Raw genomic sequence first — 19,985 nt, 5'->3', positions numbered from 1 at the left:
TTGGTTGTTATCGGAGATCTGAGTAACTGTGACGTCCTCTTCAGTTGACAGCAAGTTGCAAAATGGCCGCCTTCTAATATTGATAAAAACGGCTGGATTTTGCTCTTTAACTCATATTCCACTAACGCATTATTAACCAGAATACCATATTTAGACTCGTGGTGCTGCATAGAACATATTATTGTCAATAATAATTTGGAGGGGTTGACATCCCCTTCAAATACAGTATGACAAGTCTTTGACATACAGTCCCATCGGACTTGCTATGATGAGCTCAATGAAAGATTATTCTACTGCCGACAGGATCCTCATCAAAAGCAAACAGCTACAGTATGCACGTCCTATAATTACAGTGTGGTGTGGTCATCTTCTGAGCAAATGCTCTGCATCGGAACGTATAAAGGCTTACATTAATTTAGTTTTGGGATGCAGCAAATGCAACAGACTGGGCTGTGGTTGGGAGCTGGGGACATTAGTAAACAATTACTAGAGAGACGGGGAACTACATACACCTGTGGCAAGGTCAAGCAGAAACTCATCGTGCTATCATCACCTGCAGTGGCGGCTGGAGAAAAGCAAAGCGCTAGACTAATCACCACATACAACCTAATGCCTGCAACGTAAGCTATTTCACTGCCTGCTGTACCAACCATGATGCCTGGGCACAATAAAGACCGGGTCGTCAAGCACTGAGAGGAAGGGAAAGTGCGAGAGCTGGTCAGCTTCATCCTCCAGGCTGGCCACAGCGGTGGAGGCCAAGGCATTGGCGTGCTCGGACAGAGTGTCCAGCACCTTGCCGTTCAAATAGCCACTCATCAGGTAGCGGAGCAACTCTATCTTACGAGTATGGTCTGGGGTCGCAATGTATCACGTGGTGAGTGTGCAAGAAAATCCAAAGGAAGCGAGAAATGAAAGACAAGTGGAAGGTCATTTGAAGCATGCTGACAAAGCAAACATCAATGACTGTGAGATGCTTCCACATATGGTGCCATGGAAGTAAAAGCCTTACCAGGTTTCGACAGTGGCATTGGAATAGGATAGTATTTCCTGGATTGTGTTGGAGGACTGTGGGAACAAATGGGAATGACTTTAAACCAAAGCAAGAGCACATTTTAGTTCATCACTTTCCTTGTCACCCACCTGATGAGGTCCTGGCCATGAAGATGCAGCGGGTGCTGCTGGTAGTGGCCAAACACTTCAAACACGATGGGCTTGGTCTTGATGTACTCGATGAAGGACTCTGTCACCTCAACTGAAATCTGCTCAGGAAGTTGTCAAAACTGAGTGATTGTTCACTGGTTCAGATGTTTACATGAACGCTGGTTATACTCACATTTTGGACATGATAAAAACCCAGAGGAGTGCCTTTGCCACTGTTCTTCAAGGGCTCGGTGGAAAAAGCTTCATCATGACGATGCAGGAAACTTCAGAAAATCAAATATGTCAGTGCATCACTTGCAATTGGCTGGAGGATGATTCCCTTTGGATATGATATTATTTCTCTGTCTCTGCACATATGTGCTCCTACCTTATTAGTGGTTTACAATGATCTTAAGGTTGAAGTTGAGGACTCACTTGAACTGACAGAAGATATCAGCATATTCTGGTGGGACCCCTGTGGTCTGAAGCACGGTCACACGGAAGGTGAAGGTGCTGCCTATCTCCAACTGGCCTGGTAGATCGTCGCCACAAGCCAGCTTGGTCTCTGGGATGTTTCCCATCTTGAGGTCTGAAAGAGGAGGGCCATGGTTTGGAATTGGAGTCACTGGAAATGACCTGCTGAAATCTCAATCTGCATAAACATTGTCATCTTAAAGCAATAAAGTTCATGCTTAGCCACTTAACAAAGCTCATGATTTTAAACGCAGGCGAGTGCTATTGGTTCCTCAAACCACTTGTGTATGCATTCCCAAGCCTCCTTTTGCATTCAACAAGACCATCTGCCAAGGGGTAAAGGTCTGGCAGCCATACCCATGTCATTGATTCTGTTGAGCTCCTCCGAGGGGGTGATGACCTCTGAACTCTGACCCTGGCCCTCCACAATGCGCAGTTCTTCCAAGGACAAACCAGAGTGGGTCATAACTGTGGATGGGAAATCATTCTGACAGAAAAAAAAAAAGAGGTTAACATTTAGCAGAAATTGCTACTCCTACTACCTTTGGTCTGGACTTACTTTTTTGAAGTAGTCATCATCAAAGGATATCTTTGCAGTCCCAGATTGCCTTACTCCAGACCCGTAGTCTGGGGCCTCCTCATCAGCTACAAACACATATATGGCCTCTTAGATATTTTTTGGGGATCTTTTAAATACAACATGTAATATCAAGCGGAATCTAGTACAGGTTCAGAAGCACTGTTTTTCCTCAATAATTACTCACCAGCTATGGCTTGGACCCCAACGCGCAAGAAACCCCGCACGTCTCCTTTCTCTGTTACTATGGCAACACGATGAACCAGTGGTATGGGGTAAAGCAGGTTGCTCAGGTAAACGAAAGCTCTACAAGTGGAAATGAAAGAATAAACGTCAAATCTGCCGCAGTGCTGCATGTTAAATGCAATTCATTCAACCAATTGTAATATTAGCAATTCTCAAAGCTGTAGCTATAGACTGACATTTTTATTTACAATATTTAGAGTGACAACCATGTTTAAAAATGGCAAAAAGAAGCTTAGATGCACACTCCTTTCTCTACCCATTTATTATTACAATATACAGAAGGGAAGGTTGTAAAAAGGTGGTTTATTGTGCCATGTTCATCTTGCACACGCTGACATTTTACTTTGGTGAACATGGTTTGCTATCCTGCATCCCTGGTGGCCCAGACTCTCTCTACCGCCACCATTTCTCTCATCTTGTCCTATCAGAATTGCTAAAGGCCAGTGGCAAAGGAGAGATATCAATGTGCAGAATGTCTGAAGTCATGGTGATGCTGTCTGCGCTGCTTTGAGAATGGCCGACTGTGTCATCACACCATGACTGTTCCAAACTGAGCCACAGATGTTTCATTTCTTTCTCCACCATAATACATTTTGATTAAATCACCAACTTTTTGAATTACTGCAAATAAACACTTGTCACTCTGTTAATACCTACATAAACATCATGTCACACAACCAATTAAACAAAACCTAAATAAATAGGATTATGGGGATTAATAAAACAAAACAAAAAAATACATTTTTAACAGATGGGAGTTAATACAGTCAGTGGTGTCATGGTGGCAAGGAATGACATCACAGTGGGAGGAGGAGGCGGCAAGAGAAAAGGATGGTGGCTTTTCACTTTCGATGAAAAGCAAGTCTTGCACAGCAGGCTGGAGTGGTGTGACTAATCATATTTCATTACGACCACACAGATTAAATTTCTCTCTGCACACTGCTATAATGCCATCTGAAACGTTCTGAAACTATTGGATAGGCTTCTTCAGATAATAAATTCAGAAAATATATATTTTTAAGCAATCGGATGATTTGTTGTAACTTTTTAAAATGTTTGTCTGATATGTAATTTTCCCTCACCAAAAACCCAAGCAGCATATCACCTAACCAAATGTCCTGAGTGCTGTGCTAGCCCGCGTGTGCATCGTATGGAAAAAACCACCTCCAGTCACCAACCTTCCCACCAGGATGAACCAGGGGGAGCGGTCATAGAAGGGGTCCTGGCCATCGCTGAAGATATCCGAGCTCTCCTCCGTGCCGGCGTCTGAGCTGGTGTCGTCGACGAACGCCTCGTCGTCGATAAAGTCAGACATCTCGCTCTGGCGCTCGTCCGCCAACTCGGTGATTTCAGAGTCGGTGGTGGAGAAAGTGGGCGAGGGCGTGCGTTCAGCCAGATGCTCATTTACGCAACCGTGGAAGATGGGGGAGCTGAGAGATGAGTTGTACGGGAACATTGGCACCAAGCAGAACCCAGCAACAATGAAAAAAACTTTTACAGCCGAATAGTATGCCGAACCTAATTCATGAAGGCCATTCAAATTTTCCACGTAATGAAACCTTAATATCATACACACAATTATTATATTTTAATTCTAGTAATAAATAAATGTTTTGCTCCTGACAATGGCACAATTTTACTGCTTTCGTTTAATAAAGAAGGAGTATTACAAGCAGAGACAGGACTACAAAAGAAATAATTTTAAATTAAATGCAATGGAAAAATGATAACTACTCTCAACTTCTCATGCATAGAGTCTAACGGAGGAGCTTTTCGCTGGTGTTTGGCCAAAACCCACACAATAACAATTTGATAAATGTAATGTTTTTTCAAACATCTATATTATTGGTCAGACCACACACATGGGTGTTATTTTTACAAATTATTGAAAATGGCTTGCTCTCTTTGGCAAGGGGGGTCCATGAAAAGAGATGATTGTGGAGGTGACAAGGATTCTGCCCGGCACCAGCGAAATACAAAATGGTACACAGCGCAATATTTTTAAATTGTTAACATGCTTTTGTACAGTATGTGGCAGAGGCAAAATGACAGAAAATAAAAACTGAAAGTGACATAAAAAGGTAAATACAATGAAAATTTGCACACACAAAAAGAAGCCAAAAGGTCAAATGAATAAACCATGATGAATAATGACATGAAACACCAAACAAAACAATAAAAAATATATATTTGTGAACAAAAATATGGAAAATAAATGCATACAATGAGTTTGAATGAGAATGACAAACATAAATAGTGAAACGTGGATATCACTTTACACATATTGGGAAACAAACTTGTGACACAAATGAAAACTTTGATTAAAGCAAATGATTTTAAAATAAAGGGATAACCAAAACTGACAGTGACACAAAACTCATCTCTTCAATTGAAGCCAATAATTGTGACAAAAAGTGAATGAGCAGTAAATATTTCAGATGTATGTATGTGTTTTCCCGTACTTTTACATACCTCCCAACAAGCTTAAACCAATGGAAGCGGTCGTAGAAGGGGTCATTTCCTGTCAGAGTGCCTTCCCCGCAGTCCTCCTGGTTTGTGGAAGCCATTTCTCCTGCCCGGTCATACATCTCCCTCATTTGATCCAGACGCTGCCTGTATAAGGACGAGAAGATACAGAATACAAATATATTCAGAAGCAAAGTTCACTGAAGCCAGTTCACTGCGTGTGACGGTCATTACTTGAGTTTCTCGAGAGACCAGTAGTGTGTGGCTCCGTTCTTTAGGTCTTGGACCTCAACGGCCACCACCGTACGAGGGAAAGCCCTGGAGTTACGTTCTTTTTCTGGTTCTGGTGACAAGAGCTCCGGGGGCAGGGGTGAGTACAGTGTGTCCGTCAATAAGACAAACTGGAACTGGACCTGGAAGATGGAGGGTGGTAAGCATAGATCAGAAAAGTGTGTGCTGAAAAGTGAACAGGTGAGTCAGCAGCTACACCAGGAGCTACTTTCTTCTAAGGAAATAACAGGAGTTTGTAGGCCTACAAACATGTTATTTCCTTCTGTGTTGAAAGCAATTGTCACTGTCATACTAATACTGCATGCATTTAATTATCTGTGTGTGTGTGTGTGAGAAGGTGCAACTGCTGTGTGATCGCACAACTCAGACATAGCAAGCTCTGTTTGAAAGGACTAAGTGAATAAATCCCAGCTATACTGTTACATCATGAAGGAAGTGTCTTCCTCTTAGGTTTGGGGAAATACACTCAATTGAAAAATGTATTTGTGGCACACAAGCTACTTTATATCCACTATCAATCATTTAGCACCTTGAAAAGGAAAAGTGTACCACTCATGCTGGATTGCTGATGAGAAAGTCGCAATTTCTCAATTATGGATGATTTAAAGCGGTGGTCCCGAACCACCAGTCCGCAGACTACTGGACCACACAAACCGCCCCACCACACTTCAGCTCGACAGAAGGTTGGAGGACCGGAAACTGGTTCATGGCAGAAAAATGGTTGGGGACCACTGAATTAACGGATTCACTTGAAACATACAATGGTCCATCTTGTATACTATACTGCATATGGAATACTGTTGACACTGAAATATTCATTTAACTCTCTGAATAATTTTTAAGAGGAGGATAATGTAAACTTGAAGTCAAATCATTTTCCTTACTTTCTTCTTTAGTTCCACACTGATGGCATTGGCCTCCTTCAGGTAGACGGCATTCCCCCACAATTGGTCGCGAAGCGATGTGAATTGGTGGAACCTCCACTTTCTGAAGGCCCACTGAGCCAGGTCGAACTCGTGCTGAGTCCACGGCACTGTGGGACGTCAGGAGACAATGCATTCATTAACATGGCTGCCAGAAGTCCAAAGAACACGTCTGGTGGAACTTTGTTATTCAATTGCCATGTCCCACGAGAAGCGATTGTGTCAAGAAAATTGATATTTATATATATATATATAATATCTTAGTAATGCAGTCAGGGATCGGTCTATCCATCCTGCCATACATTTTCTAAACCTCTCGTTCAGGTCACAGGAGTGCTGGAGCCTCTCCTAGCTGTCTTTGGTTGAGAGGCAGGCTACACCTTGGACTGGTTTGAAGTTAAACAGGGTACATATACTAGTGTAGAAAAACAAAACATCACATTCACACTCTAGGAATAACTTAGTCGTCAATTAACCCATCATGCACGTTTTTGGAATATGAAAGGCCAGTGTGCGCTGGGAAAACACACACCTCAGATCTGTGAGCCAGACATGGCAAACACCTGGATTAATGCCCAATGCCATTAATCCATTATGAAAATGCAAAAAAATACTATACCTAATGAAACAAAAGTTGACTGAATACTAAAACTTGAAAGATAAAAATGTGCTACCTAGTCTACTCTACTTATATATTTAAATAACACAGGCAAATACATATATATAAAATTATAGCTCATTTGACGTAGATACTATTCCAAGTGAATTCAGTGATGACGTAGAATTTGCAAGTCCTGCTGGGATGTGAAGTTTTTTTTTTTTTTTTTAATTAGTCATTAACTGCCTTTGACAAGCATACTTGTCAATTCAATTTTTTTCAACGGGGCTAGATGAAGGAGAATCTGATTACGCTCCACTGTAAATGTCAAACTTTACTGATGCCCAACCACCAGTAATGACATCATTGTCCCATTTTGTTAGACATAAACACAGTTTGAGAGCCCATGGGAGTACTTGCTGCATTTTGTGCAACCTACTTATTTTTTATTTATTTATTTATTTATTTGTTACTATAGATTATAAAAGACCGGGACAAGGCAGAAAAGAGAGTCTATGATACCAATTGTCAGATTCGGTTTATATATAATTATTGAACATAATATCGTGTGGATATTGAAAATTTAGAAATGTTCTAAAATGGATGGCAGTGAATGTGTTTTTAAATGGAACAAGAAAAACACCCACTTAAGAATCAATGGTCTGAATACAAACCTTCCTCTTCGTCCTCCTCCTCTAGCTCTTCCTCATCGGGCGTTTCGGCAACCAGAGAACGAGTCTCAACCTGTTTCTGAAGTTCTTGTAGCTTGCTCTCATATACCTGGACAGGCAACAACACATTTGGATAAGCCACATCACCAGTAGTGCTTATATAGCAGTCGTCACAATAGCTACATGCTGTATTGGCATTTACTAATAGCTTTTCAAAACGATTGCACATTAGGGAAACAATGTCTGGAGGAAAAGATGTGAGGTTCTGTAGAAGCACAAGTCTACTGTAATCCAATGAGGGGCGCCATCATCATCATCATCATCATGAGAGCCGCACCGCCTCCAGTCCTGGTGACCTCATCGTCTTTGTTCAGTGTCTTGAGGGAAGACAATGCAGCCTTTTCATTTGTTTTTGACCTCCGCCCTGCTGACATCCTACCAACAAATTACAAATTCTAGCACAGTCCAACATTTACTGAGCACCTCATTTGCCAAAGATGCAGCCAATGAATCTCTGCCTTGATACAACATCAGGTGGTTGATGCATTTTACATCATTAATAACAATAATGCTTGTGAGATTATTTACGACGCGATTGTGTCTTCTGTGACACATTATTAATATATTAGGGGAAACTATGTTTATCTTAAGAGTTTGGCATGGTAAGCCTAATAACTCAAGATAGTTTAAGGATTGCTAAATGAAAGGAACAAGGAGGGGTGTTGATGGAATTTGCAGAGATTCAAAATAGAACAGCCATCCATCCATTTTCTGTATTGCTTATAGGGTCAGTTCAACAATTAAAGCATTTGGAGTTGACCACATTTTGTTGCAACTAATAATTGGTATTACACTGACTTTGACTTAAAGTTGGGGTAACGCTTAGCAGTAGCTACAATCTCTGATGGTTGAATGGGGCAACCGAACATTGCAGCCTATTACTTCAACTCTCCTCCCCCACATTCCTGAATTTCATTTTCAAGAACTCCAGCTCTTATTGTCATTTTCTGGCCTCTGTGCGGAAGATTTTCTCTTGCTGAACATACTGTACGATATAGCCTATGATGATGAGCCAACGTCATAAGTTGCATAGCCTGTAAATTCATGAGTGCCTATGACAAGAATCTACCACTATTGTGGCATTACAAATGAAAGGTTGGGAGCCAATTCTATGCTTTTTGGCAAAATTGCACTTATAAGAAATGAATGTGCTTGGAGTGTATCAATTTATTACAGTAATAAACTGACTGACATCACAAGATGTCAATACAGTATACTCTTTCAAACCCTGTGAACAACATGGTTCCAATAATACATTGTCACAAAATACTTGAACACAGTTTTGTGCATGATCACCATGAGGCACTTCGATTATGCAAATTCAAACAGCAGATGTTCAAAAAGACGCTTTGAAATAACACTTAACACATACATACATGTACAGTATATTTCAAAAGAACAGTACACTGTACATTGGATTTAGGGCGCACTCACACTAGGGCTATATCTTCCGTCCCGTACTGAGGCCTGATTGGCCCTCCGGCTCACACTCACATTACTCTAACCAAACCGCGTCCGGGCCCAGTTGCCTCCGAAACATAGAAGAAGAATATGTCATCATGGGAGACTGCACTTCATCATCAGACCAACGTGAGCCCTTTGTTGCTGCCATCTCATCTCTACTCGCTGCGGCTGTGCGCATGTGCGGCCAACCGTACCGTTTTTTGGCCCACCTCTCCCAATCATGCTAAACTGGGAATCCGAACCGTACTCAGGCGCGGATCGATTGTGCTCACACTACCGGACTTTAGCAGCAAGCGTGCTTGGGCACGGTACAATGGCCCTAGTGTGAAAGCGCCCTTAAGTGTACTGTACTTTACAGCTTACCTGGTTGCCATGTGCACCAATGCAAACATTAAAAAAGGCGATCTCTAATTACACATTTATGGGCTATTTATGTTGATGTACTGTATGTAAAAGATAGTCGGCGCAGGGTAGGCAGACTACAAGTGTTGCATAAGCCATATTATATCATTCAATTTTCATTACAGCATAGGTAAGGAAACGTAAAAACATTTCATGGTAAATTTTTCCCATTATGCAGAGTGTGTCCGATTTTTCATTATGGATATTAAGGCCATACAGTATTAAAGAAAATAACTAAAAGTTCTGGCTTTAGGCATAAAGGCATTCATAGGCAGTCTTGCTGCTAATAAAATAGGCACTAGTTAAAACAGTGGCGTCGTTTTCATAAAGTAACTGAAAGTTGTTTATAGGCTGTGTCATTTGAACCATCAACAACTGGTCAATATTGTCTTCTCGCCAACATTGTAAGGCAGGTCTCTGGGAACTACTAATTTAAATCAAGCAGCATACTAGAACTATATCTACGTAAGATAACAGCTATAAAACACAATTAACTGTAAATTAAACATGAAAAGGAAAAGGCCACATTTCTAAATTCTACTTTCATTGAACACCTTTTATAGGCAGCCTCACTTCTTAATAGTGCATTAAGCTATTCCATTATCAATGTTAAAACATTAAATATGCATCATGTGTTCAAACTGAGGTTCCGCTGGCATCCAATCATAACATTCAGTTATATGGTTGATGGGAAGAAATCTATTTTGTTTCCAAAATGTGTGTACTACGGCAACAATTAGACACATCTGTGTTCATATTGAGTTGACTAAATTGAAAAATTAAAAAGCAACAAGTAAAATGCAAATATGTAAACACTGAAAATCAACCAAGATGCATTTGGCAAATCAAAAGATGATTGATGAATTGTCTCACAGGCTGAAAAATGAACAGCGAGCATGGCATGGGGATTGTGGTCAAACAGCATGATATACTATAATATATCAATCATACAATTTCATTTACATAGACTTTTGGATCAACCAACAACAGTCTTTTTTATGCTCATTGTGATCTGTAATGTTTTTGCCTGCTAAAAAGATTTCAGTTCAACTTCTAAACCGCTGTCTCTCTGCTGGCTTTCAAATTGGGGGCAGACATTTGCCTGCGGATCCGTGGAGGTGCCTGAAAGTTGATCGGTTGGTTAGCATGGTCAGGCTGATAGTACTGCTGGTAGCTATTGAAACCTCCATCGATATACATTGTGCTATTATAGTGGCACGGCTGTTGGAGGTGGGGCTGGGGGTATGAGGGCTGGTTCTGATAGTGGCGGGGCTGGTAGAAGGCCTGCGTGTGCCTGCGGTTGGCTTCAGGCTGATGCAGGTGCTCCGTAGAACCTGAGGGCCGCTGGCGGAGGTTAAAAGAGTTGCTGCGGCCTCGTTCATAGGCTTGTTGATGATAGCTGTTCCTATGGTTATGTCTTTGACCCTGGTTTATTCCGTGCTCAAAATTTTTGTTACGGCGCTGGACTGATGGACTTGGCAATGGGGGAGTGACTTCTATGACGGAAGCAGCTATCTTTTCCTGAGACTGTAAATCAGTACCCTGGCTTTCAGCATCTTCTTCCTCAACAGCTTCTTTTGGCACTTTGAGCTCGATGACCTTCTCATCTGTAATAATAATATGAGTGCCAGGGCTCCACGAGTTGCGGTGTTTGGGGTTACTTTTGAAGGGGAAACGTAGTTTGCGATCTTCTGGGGGTATAAATCTGTGGGGCCCTGTATGCCGGCGGAGCTGCTTGGTGATCTCTTGCTGCTGGAGGCTTTTAAGGCGTAGCTGCTCTTGACGTATCCAACGTGCGTGGCCTCGTTTTAGGGTTGAGTCATCTCCTGTGCTTAGGCCTGCTTGGGACTCCCCATACTCCGCGTCAGATGTTTCAGGCACAGGCGGTTGGGGGCTCGGTGTACTCACTGTGCTAGGAAGAGGGTCAGAACTGGGAGGTCTCTCTTGACCCTCGGGGGTGATGAGGGGAAGGACTTTTTCCATTTTCACCATCTTGTTCCTGAGAGCACGGATCTCCTCATCTTTCACGTTGTTCTGTTTCTTGACCTCCTGCAAGATGTCCTCCAGCTTATCAATGTGCACCTTCAGCTCATCCATGACAACCCCACCTGCTCGAGACCCATTGGTGATGACATCCTCAATACGCTCATCACCAACCCCCACAGTGTCCCAAACATCCCGTGCCACCGCCCTCCATGAGTCCCGCTCATTGGGGTCCTTCTTGCTGTAGCTTGCGCAAAGCTCCTTCATCTTCACAATGGCCAGCGCTTCGATTTCCTGACGTGTGTGGCGGAAATCGTTGAGCGCTACCTCATAGCAGATTTCTTTGACTGCCTGGATCTTCAAGTCCGAGATGGTTACCCACTTGGAGTCCTTGGTGATGCGGCGCCGCTGAGGGATCTGGTACATTTTTACGGGCTCTCTTCGCTTACCGCTGCTGGGTAATCCACACTTTTTCACTATGGTTTGTAGTTTGCTGGGGGGCAGCTTTTCCCTCAAGGACGTGATCAGTCTCCAGCTCTCCTCACAAGACCTCTTATCTGAGTCATCCCCACTATCAGAGTCGCCATCCTTGAGAGAACAACACAGGAAACAAACCAAATGGCCCCACCCCAAAAAAAGGAGAAATTACAATGGGAAATCAAAGAAAGGATGAAGGATGCTTTTTAAATAAAGATGAATACAAATGTATGAATATGCAACATGGGAGTACTTTAACTCGGGACATTTTCATGATCACATTTTAGGTGTAAATAATGCAGCTGAACAAAATTATCTTAATATTTTGCATACATCACATTACTAGATGTATGGCAACGTGCACCATATCATTCCAAGTGTACAATGAAATTATATTTACAATAAAACAAGTAAACAGTGGCTTCCATTGACTTTCTTGTATTTTTCAAATTGGTATTTTTTTAAATTCTCTGGTGAAAAGATGGATAATTTGAAATGGAAAAAATGAATTTGAATAGTCAATTGATGTGATAGCAAGTTTTAACAATACTGCTCCCATGATTGCATATTGATATTAAAAGTAAAAATTGATTATGCCTGTTACGGTGAGCAAAGAAATCTGGACAGAAGCTGCCGATTGAAGCTGATTTGTATGGTTTTGTTAAATTCCTCTTCATAATTGAAAAGTTGTGTCCCACACATGCTATTTCGGGCAAGCATGCATGCACGTTCTTGGATTTGAAAGCTGTCCCCGTTCAGTCCACAGGGTTTGAGTGTCTTTAGTATTAGCTGATTAATAAAAGAGCGTGTTCTTGCAGCTGATCAGAAAGCCAGAAGAGAGGACAGGCTGTGGTGAAGGTAGGTGTTAATCCACTACAAGAAAGGTTAGTTGGAAAATGAATGCAGTTTCTCATTTTGGTAAACAAAAACATTACAGATCACAACCAGTAAGTGTAGTTTTGTGTCGTGTTTTATGTCTTGTTGATTATAGAGCCTGTGAACAACTAAACCACACTTAATATAAATGTTCTGTTGTCGGGAGTTTGGACCTTAACACCCGCTGCTCTGAGATGATGCTGTAAGGTTTGACGATTCACTAATTCAGCTGTGAACAGTGATAACGTTGTTCGTGAGGTGCGCCCTTCACTGGCGTCACATTCACAAAGTTGGGCAAAGAAGTCAATGAGAAACCACATTGTCACTGCCAAAAACTACTGCTAGAGTTTTTGCAATCACAATGCAGTGTACATGTCAGCAACTGCATTGAAGAGATGAGAATCAAGAAGCAAGAAATCTAGACTAGTCAAAGCAAAATTACAGCCACCAAATGGTCAACTAGCTTAACAGCGAATCTTGCAACTGAGTCCACAGCCAGCAGTGAATGAGTGAAGAATACATGCAATTAACATGAACCATGCAAAAGCAGCCTCTGTTCATAGAAATATGCTTGGGATTCTTCTGACAATGACCTTTTTTTTCCCTTCTAAATCAAAACACTTGACTGGGGATGGACATGATTATTTGATTAAGTGAAAAATTTGTGGAATTGATAAATGACAGTGATAAGTTTTGAATGGTTTCTTGACATAATTGAGGCAAAATGGATTTTCCACCTTCGCTACAACCAGCAGAGGTGTTGAACTAGTTTGCGGTCTGAAAGAAGGAGAACATAACTTAAAACTATAGAACGTTAAGCGTTGTCCACATAAGATATTTCCGCTCTGGCTAAAGTCAGGCAGCATTATACTGCTCACTGAAACATTCACATTGAAACATGGCCAAATATAACAAAGAAATAACAATTAATTAACCCTTCATTAATCAATCAACACAATTTGGTAATGCCCATCCCTACTTAGTACCTGCTGTTTTGCAAGATTCAAAGGCACTACCAGAACATAGAAGAGAAGTGACAAAGGGGTTCGGGGAAAAGGAGAAAGCTTCCCAATCTAATTCAGTCCTTCAAATTGCTAGAGAAAATCAATTGAAAGCTTATCTGCTTCAAAAGTATTTTTCCATGCAAGAAAAATAGACATGCACTGGTGCACACACACATAGCTCAGCGTAAGAATTAGTACATGGCAATTTAAATGGGCCACTGGAAATTGACTCCAAACAACCCAAAACTTGTATAAAAATGACACGTTTTCTGTGTCAGTCAGAAAACTGCCTTACTACTACTACTACTAACTAGCACACAGACAGCCTCCTACACACTATGGTTCAACCCACTCAGCACTCACTTGCTGCAACTCTATACCAACAAGCCAATTGTAATAAATAAATAAACCTCAGTTGTAAGTTTGTAGGAACATCAGCTGCTTTGAACTCACCAGTCTCTGCTGCTCAAGAAGTTGGTCTGCTTCTTCCTTCTCTTTTTTGTATAGGATTTCCATTTCAGTGAGCCTACCCAAAAAGATCGTCAGCTTTGAAAAATGCATTATGTAGTACCTTCCATGGTTTAAATTCCATTTAAAGCATCACCTTTTCTCCATCTCCTGTTTCATGTCAATGCCCTGTTTCTCCAGCAGCTCTCTCTGAGCAAAGGTCCAATCCACTGGCTCCACAGGGGTTTCGGCCGTTGGCGTTTTCTCCCTTTCCGCCCTGGCTTGCTCGGGGTGGTTGAAGCGGAACACGTGGTTCTTTCCCATAATGATACGGTTTCCTGAAAGAGTTCAGGTGGGGGCGGTGAAACGAACAGGGAAAACAGTGTTAATTGCTTGATTTAGTTCTTCTGTTGTTTATTTGGGTTGTTTTGAATGAGACTGGCCCATTTAAATTGAGCATACCTGAACGCAGCTGGATAGAGTCTTCAACACGCTTTCCATTTACATAAGTCTCAGATCCCTCACAGGGCACAAGCATGACGATAACTTCAGCAGAAACACACAAGCAATTATTAGGAAATCAATCTATATTTTCTGTGACAAAAGCACATATGTATACATCCGTTAGCCATAGCCATTTACAACATAGTGCTGATTTGCATCTGCTTTTATATCCGACTATAACATAGGAAGGGATTATCATTGAGTAAAACTTTATTCAACTAAACAAACACAATTTAATAGCATGGTGGTTTACCTTCTCCATGGGCATTCTTCTCACTGCGGAAAATACAGTGCTCCTCCTTGATATGAGCACCACTTAAGACTATATCCTGCCGTCTTTCAGCATCAGCCTGTCCCACCCTGCAACCATTACAGAGGCCAGTTTTATTCACTTGCATTGCGCAGACAGGCATTTATGTATAAAGCTAGCTTCAACCATTAAATGAGATCTATTAACATATGTTTATTAGTATTCCTAAATGTCAAATAATCTGTGTGAATGTTTTTGTTGCCAATCGATAATTTCACATTTACTTAACGGATGATCCAAAGGAAGAAAAGGAATCAATTCAGGAAAAATAACTATATAATTTCCTTCACCCATAACACAGCTTTTATTGTAGCAAGAATACTGCAGTTATAGTGCAGAAAGCCATACAATAATTTTAAATTCATTAAGAGGTATTAGAGGAGGGGGAGAAAGTGCTCTAACCTGGTTAGTTAGAAAGAGGAGATATGAAATGGGCAACAAAGTGTTACACACCTTTTACGGAATAGCAAAAATAGTGGGCTGTATGCATGTACGATGGCCGTCCTTTATTTTAGACTTGGGACCTATTCCAAACGTTTACATTTTCTTCAGCATTTCAAGGTGACTCATGAAGTTTAATTTACCTTGTAATGCCATCTTTGATGTAGTAGAGAAGACACTCAGACATGAGAGGATCCTCGTTCAGGTTAACCAAGTGAGGAGTCTAAAGGAGAAACATGACAGGGAGACAGTTAACTATGACACAGTATAAAAACACCAACATTGGGTGCATTAGGTGGGCGAGTTCTCAATCAAACATTGCTTATAAATAACTACTCCAAACACATTTCCTGACTGTTTGACTGATTCGTGCTAGCGCTACCACAACACAGTTCTCTGTAAAACAATAACCAACCTTCTTTGGGGAGAAGACCCCATTAAAGTCTGTATAGAGATCACAAGGCTTCTCATTGAAATGCTAACCAATGGAGCAGCAGTGAATGAAAGAGAAAAAAAAAAAGAATGAATGTGGAAAAAATTTTGGAAACAAAAAAACTCAGTTAACTGCACAGGATGACTAACTATGAATTTTGTGCTTAAGTAGAAAAAGCAGGTAAGAGTAATGTCAGCACAAGGGCTTTTCCACTATACTGTTCTGGTGCAACTCTATTTTACTTGCCTCGATTTGAGGTGACCAGTTTTCCACTTCAAAATAGCTCTGCAGGAAACTGGACAACTCTAGCCAGACCACGTCAAGTACAAAAGAGTAAAACTGCTCATAATGTGGCCACTGGCTACATACAGTAAGGAGAAACATTTTGAGAAAAGACTTGGCGAAAATAAAAAATAGTGGAGACTGCAGAGAATAATACTGCAGTATCCAGAGCGAAGGCACAGCAGCAGGGTAAGCTAATACTGTGTAAAGATCAAATGTTTCAAGTGGGCCGAATGGTATCTATGCAGCAAGAGTGGAACCCCAGCTAACCAGGCACTTCATAGTACCCAGATTTAGTCAATGGAAAAGCCTTCATAGCTTGTAGAGCCATGTGGACATGGGGAAAAGGGGAACATCACACTGGTCTATGTGAAACTTCAACTTCAAAGTAGCATAAGCAATTACAAAATATTTTTTTGTATTCCTTCTACAATCTACAGTACACAAAAAGAGGGCATGCCAGCAATCAGCTACTCTTCCTAAGGGAATTACTCAGGAATTTCACTTTTTCTGCCAGCTTGAATGGACAAACCTTCTTGGCGGAAAAACAATCAAACTGTTCTTCAAATGGACTTTCATGGCTCAGCTGAGTACACGAAGAAGGCAAATTATCAAGTGTAAAGAAAGACAAAACAATACAAAGATAAAAAGAAACAACTAAAGATGGTGCAATGAAGGGTTTTCATAGAACACAGTAACATGTGAAACAAAGGAGGAAGCAAAGGTGGAAGGGAGTGAATCACAAAATTTCCGTCTGGAAACTCATTCTGCAATCAGTCTTGTAAATGTATAAAAGAGTGTCTGGCCTACCTTTTTTGGGGAGAACACCCCCAAAGTGCCTCCATCTTCGCGGATTGCTACGCCCATTTCTGCAAGTAATGCCTCCCTGTAAGGAAGGCAGAGCAGGTTCTATAAATTTATCTACTCGGTACGGTAACGGTATCTACTCGAGACAACGGATGAAAAGTCATCATGTGCGTGATATGTTGAGGATAATGGCACCAAAGATTCAACATAGCTTAGCGTGCTTCATTTGGTTGATTATAGTGACCTTTCCATGCGGATTGCCTCCGTCTTTCGCAGTTTCTCTTCCCAGGTTTCATTGAGCTCCGCAATGATCTTTTCGGATTCCTAAAACACAGAAGTCAAAGTGTGAAACGGTGAACTTGTTAATCGTCTGTTCTTGTGGATTTGCTGATCAAAGCATTAAACACCAGTTTAACTTGTACTTCCACACCTAATGTCATGTTTACAAATGGATCACAAGGGTAAACAATGAGTATGCAATCACAAACACTAAAATATACATGCCGCCTTTGACTATTATGTGCCTCACTCCAGGAGCTAAAGCGGAATTACTCAGGTGCTATTTTTGTCCACTTTCCTCCATATCTGCGGTTCAGGTTTGACGTCATTTGATGACAGACAGAGTGGGCACTTTGGTTGTCATGGCAACTGCAGCTTCTAACGGTTGGATGGTTGCACTGCTCTATCAACAGTCATATGAGCAGTATTAGATTGATGGGAGGTTACTGCTGCTTTGAAATGACGTTACATGAATATTAACATCTGATTTCTGACATTGTGTAAATTTGTATTGTTGAATACATATTTAATCTTGTAATTTAATACATTATTATTTTCGGAAAAGTCTACCCCAAAAACAAGAAAGCATTTTAAGTGAATGTTTAAAAATAAAAAATATATAAAATAAAATTGAAAACAAAATAATCAAGCAATAAAAAACCCTCCTCTGTGACTTGTCGACTTGAGTGACATGATGCGACCCACACCAACTTTACCTTAAGTCTTTCAATAGCTTCCTCTCCACCAGGAGTGGACATGATGCGCTCCTGGATGCTGGTGGCTGACTGCAGGGCCCCCTGGCTGCACAGTGAGCCAGAGGATGGAGAGACTGTCAGGGAACCGATAGGGGCTGTGGAGAAATGGCCAGGGCGTTGGTTCTCTGAGGCTATCAAGTATCTATTCTTATTGTTCTGAATGTCTTTGAGGTCTGAGCCGACAGCAAGAGGGAAAGAGAGATCGACAACAGAGAGGGAAGTGGGCCAGGGCAGGATAGAGGGGTGATAAACCATTAAATGAAAGGAATGAAATACAAAATTGTGAGAGAGGAAGAAACGGGAGACAGGGAAGGGGGGGACAAAAGGAGGGAAGACCAATGTGAGACACATATTGTACCAACGGGTTCACACAAACGCACATCATAATGTCAGCTACAGAGAAGCAGTTTTCACTCCAGATATAGTGGGTTAGCTCTTCCCTCTGCTTTGACTGTTTGTAAAGTGAGTCGAAAACAACTATCTGCATCTGTCTCTGTACAACTCCTGAAAATAACTGTCTGGTCTGTCATATTTGTCTGTGCGAAAACTGCTATCCCTGTATCAAAATTAGCGTGGGCGCCAGACTGATGCTGAAAGATGATTCAGAGGGCAAATGGCCTTGGACGACATGCTGCCAAAGTTTAGCCTGCAGTTCAACTCACACAGAAACACACGCGCACACTCAAGCTATCGCTGATCCCTCATCCATATCATGCCAGAAGCACAACAATCGGTCCAAATGTCAATATAACCAAAGAGAAAATGCACCATTTTCCTTTTTTATGTGAGGTGGATTATAAATACTTTTGCAGCAAGGTCCACATATTAAAGTATGCAACTTCTTTGGAGGAATTTGGCAGTCACAAGAGCCAAATATGTCTCTTTTTTTTCTTAAATTCTAATTCAAACACATTAAATAGTAACGTTAGTACAATGAAAGGTTATGAGGAAAGAAGTGTTAGGAATACAGCATAGGGCAAACTATCAAACCAACTAGAAACTACTCACTCTAGGTTAGTGGAATCTGATCACACACCACATAGACTTTCTATTTAATGCACCTTTTGATCTGAAGCTCTGAACCTCAGTTTGACAACTGAGCAGTGGCATTTTAAAGCTTTGAGTCGTGTCACCTGCAGCAATAAATACAAAGGAAGACAGCTGCCAAATGTGAGTTATAGAATGAAATATTATAATATATATTAATATTCTGATGGAAATGGGGGACTAGCCTGAAAAGGGGACACTCTTAATGATCACTTGGGAAGATGGGACTCTACAATTAGCTGATTTCATCAACACAAGCATAACCTGATAACATGCTAAATAGGGCCAGACCAGCACAGCGAGGGAAGCCTTGCATTTCTATTCAGCTCTATCTTTTCCACATTCTCATGCAAAGCTGGTAGCAGTTTCAATTAAGGCTGGGCGATATGGCTGTATAAAACTAAGCCTTTTGGATAATAAAAAAAAAATCTGACTACATACAATCAAGGATTACAATGATTCCTATTTTTGGGAGTAGAAGTTGAAGCTACAAAATAAGGCCTCTTAAATGAAGTTGTCTTAAATGAATGGGGACAGCAGCTAGCATTACAGTCTCAACAAAAGAGATGGGCATAATAATTAAGCAATTAGTAATTATTCATTCACAATAAGTGATCTTAAATAATTCTGGTAATTGTGTGGTTTAATTGTTGATTTGCCTCTTATACTAATTGTGGTCAAACGAGTACACTTAGTGATTCCACCAGCTGAGGTGCTGCTTTAAAAATAACTACTGATAAAGCCATCCTTAAATCCGCCAAGCATTTTTTTTAAATTCCCATCCCAAATCTATGTCTACAATTTATTAAAAATGGAGGGAGGGGGAATTTCACTGGTTTTGTTTCAAGTTATGATACTATACGTACAAAATATATACTGTTCATTAAACTTAATGCGAGGGATTTTTTATTTTCAGTTGCTATGAGTACTGACATGGCTGACAAATTGTTAAAAAATACTCTACCAATGTCAATATATCGCCCAGCCCTAGTTCACTATAGAGCTTACATGGCTCAAAAAGCAATGTT

At 41.0% G+C, this 19,985-nt stretch overlaps 1 protein-coding gene across 17 annotated transcripts in view; it reads right to left on the bottom strand.

Annotated features, from left to right (window-relative positions):
* Positions 1 to 19,985, bottom strand: part of kif1b (kinesin family member 1B) — a 54,933-nt gene that overhangs the window by 11,364 nt on the left and 23,584 nt on the right. For 4 of the 17 annotated variants that reach the window (XM_086066995.1, XM_086066997.1, XM_086066998.1 and 1 more), the window contains 24 exons: positions 18,972 to 19,043; positions 17,872 to 18,083; positions 17,121 to 17,200; positions 16,880 to 16,955; positions 16,602 to 16,655; positions 15,770 to 15,832; positions 15,498 to 15,577; positions 14,857 to 14,963; positions 14,562 to 14,645; positions 14,257 to 14,437; positions 14,106 to 14,178; positions 7,390 to 7,495; positions 6,079 to 6,227; positions 5,138 to 5,316; positions 4,910 to 5,050; positions 3,616 to 3,867; positions 2,379 to 2,497; positions 2,174 to 2,259; positions 1,972 to 2,101; positions 1,576 to 1,729; positions 1,334 to 1,424; positions 1,141 to 1,259; positions 1,010 to 1,065; positions 651 to 851 (listed from right to left, as the gene is read on the bottom strand). In XM_086066995.1, coding sequence (XP_085923121.1) covers positions 651 to 851; positions 1,010 to 1,065; positions 1,141 to 1,259; positions 1,334 to 1,424; positions 1,576 to 1,729; positions 1,972 to 2,101; positions 2,174 to 2,259; positions 2,379 to 2,497; positions 3,616 to 3,867; positions 4,910 to 5,050; positions 5,138 to 5,316; positions 6,079 to 6,227; positions 7,390 to 7,495; positions 14,106 to 14,178; positions 14,257 to 14,437; positions 14,562 to 14,645; positions 14,857 to 14,963; positions 15,498 to 15,577; positions 15,770 to 15,832; positions 16,602 to 16,655; positions 16,880 to 16,955; positions 17,121 to 17,200; positions 17,872 to 18,083; positions 18,972 to 19,043 — 2,865 coding nt within the window. The remainder of the gene's footprint in view (positions 1 to 650; positions 852 to 1,009; positions 1,066 to 1,140; positions 1,260 to 1,333; positions 1,425 to 1,575; positions 1,730 to 1,971; positions 2,102 to 2,173; positions 2,260 to 2,378; positions 2,498 to 3,615; positions 3,868 to 4,909; positions 5,051 to 5,137; positions 5,317 to 6,078; positions 6,228 to 7,389; positions 7,496 to 14,105; positions 14,179 to 14,256; positions 14,438 to 14,561; positions 14,646 to 14,856; positions 14,964 to 15,497; positions 15,578 to 15,769; positions 15,833 to 16,601; positions 16,656 to 16,879; positions 16,956 to 17,120; positions 17,201 to 17,871; positions 18,084 to 18,971; positions 19,044 to 19,985) is intronic. The other 13 variants (XM_086066999.1, XM_086067002.1, XM_086067009.1 and 10 more) reach the window with 11 other exon arrangements.

The sequence above is a fragment of the Leptonotus elevatus genome, chromosome 2 (genome assembly GCF_054856555.1).
Source record: "Leptonotus elevatus isolate MCC_2025b chromosome 2, RoL_Lele_1.0, whole genome shotgun sequence".
In the NCBI taxonomy this organism is placed as follows: domain Eukaryota; kingdom Metazoa; phylum Chordata; class Actinopteri; order Syngnathiformes; family Syngnathidae; genus Leptonotus; species Leptonotus elevatus.
The sequence above is the reverse complement of the archived record's forward strand: the minus strand, read 5'-3'. Positions and strand labels throughout refer to the sequence as shown.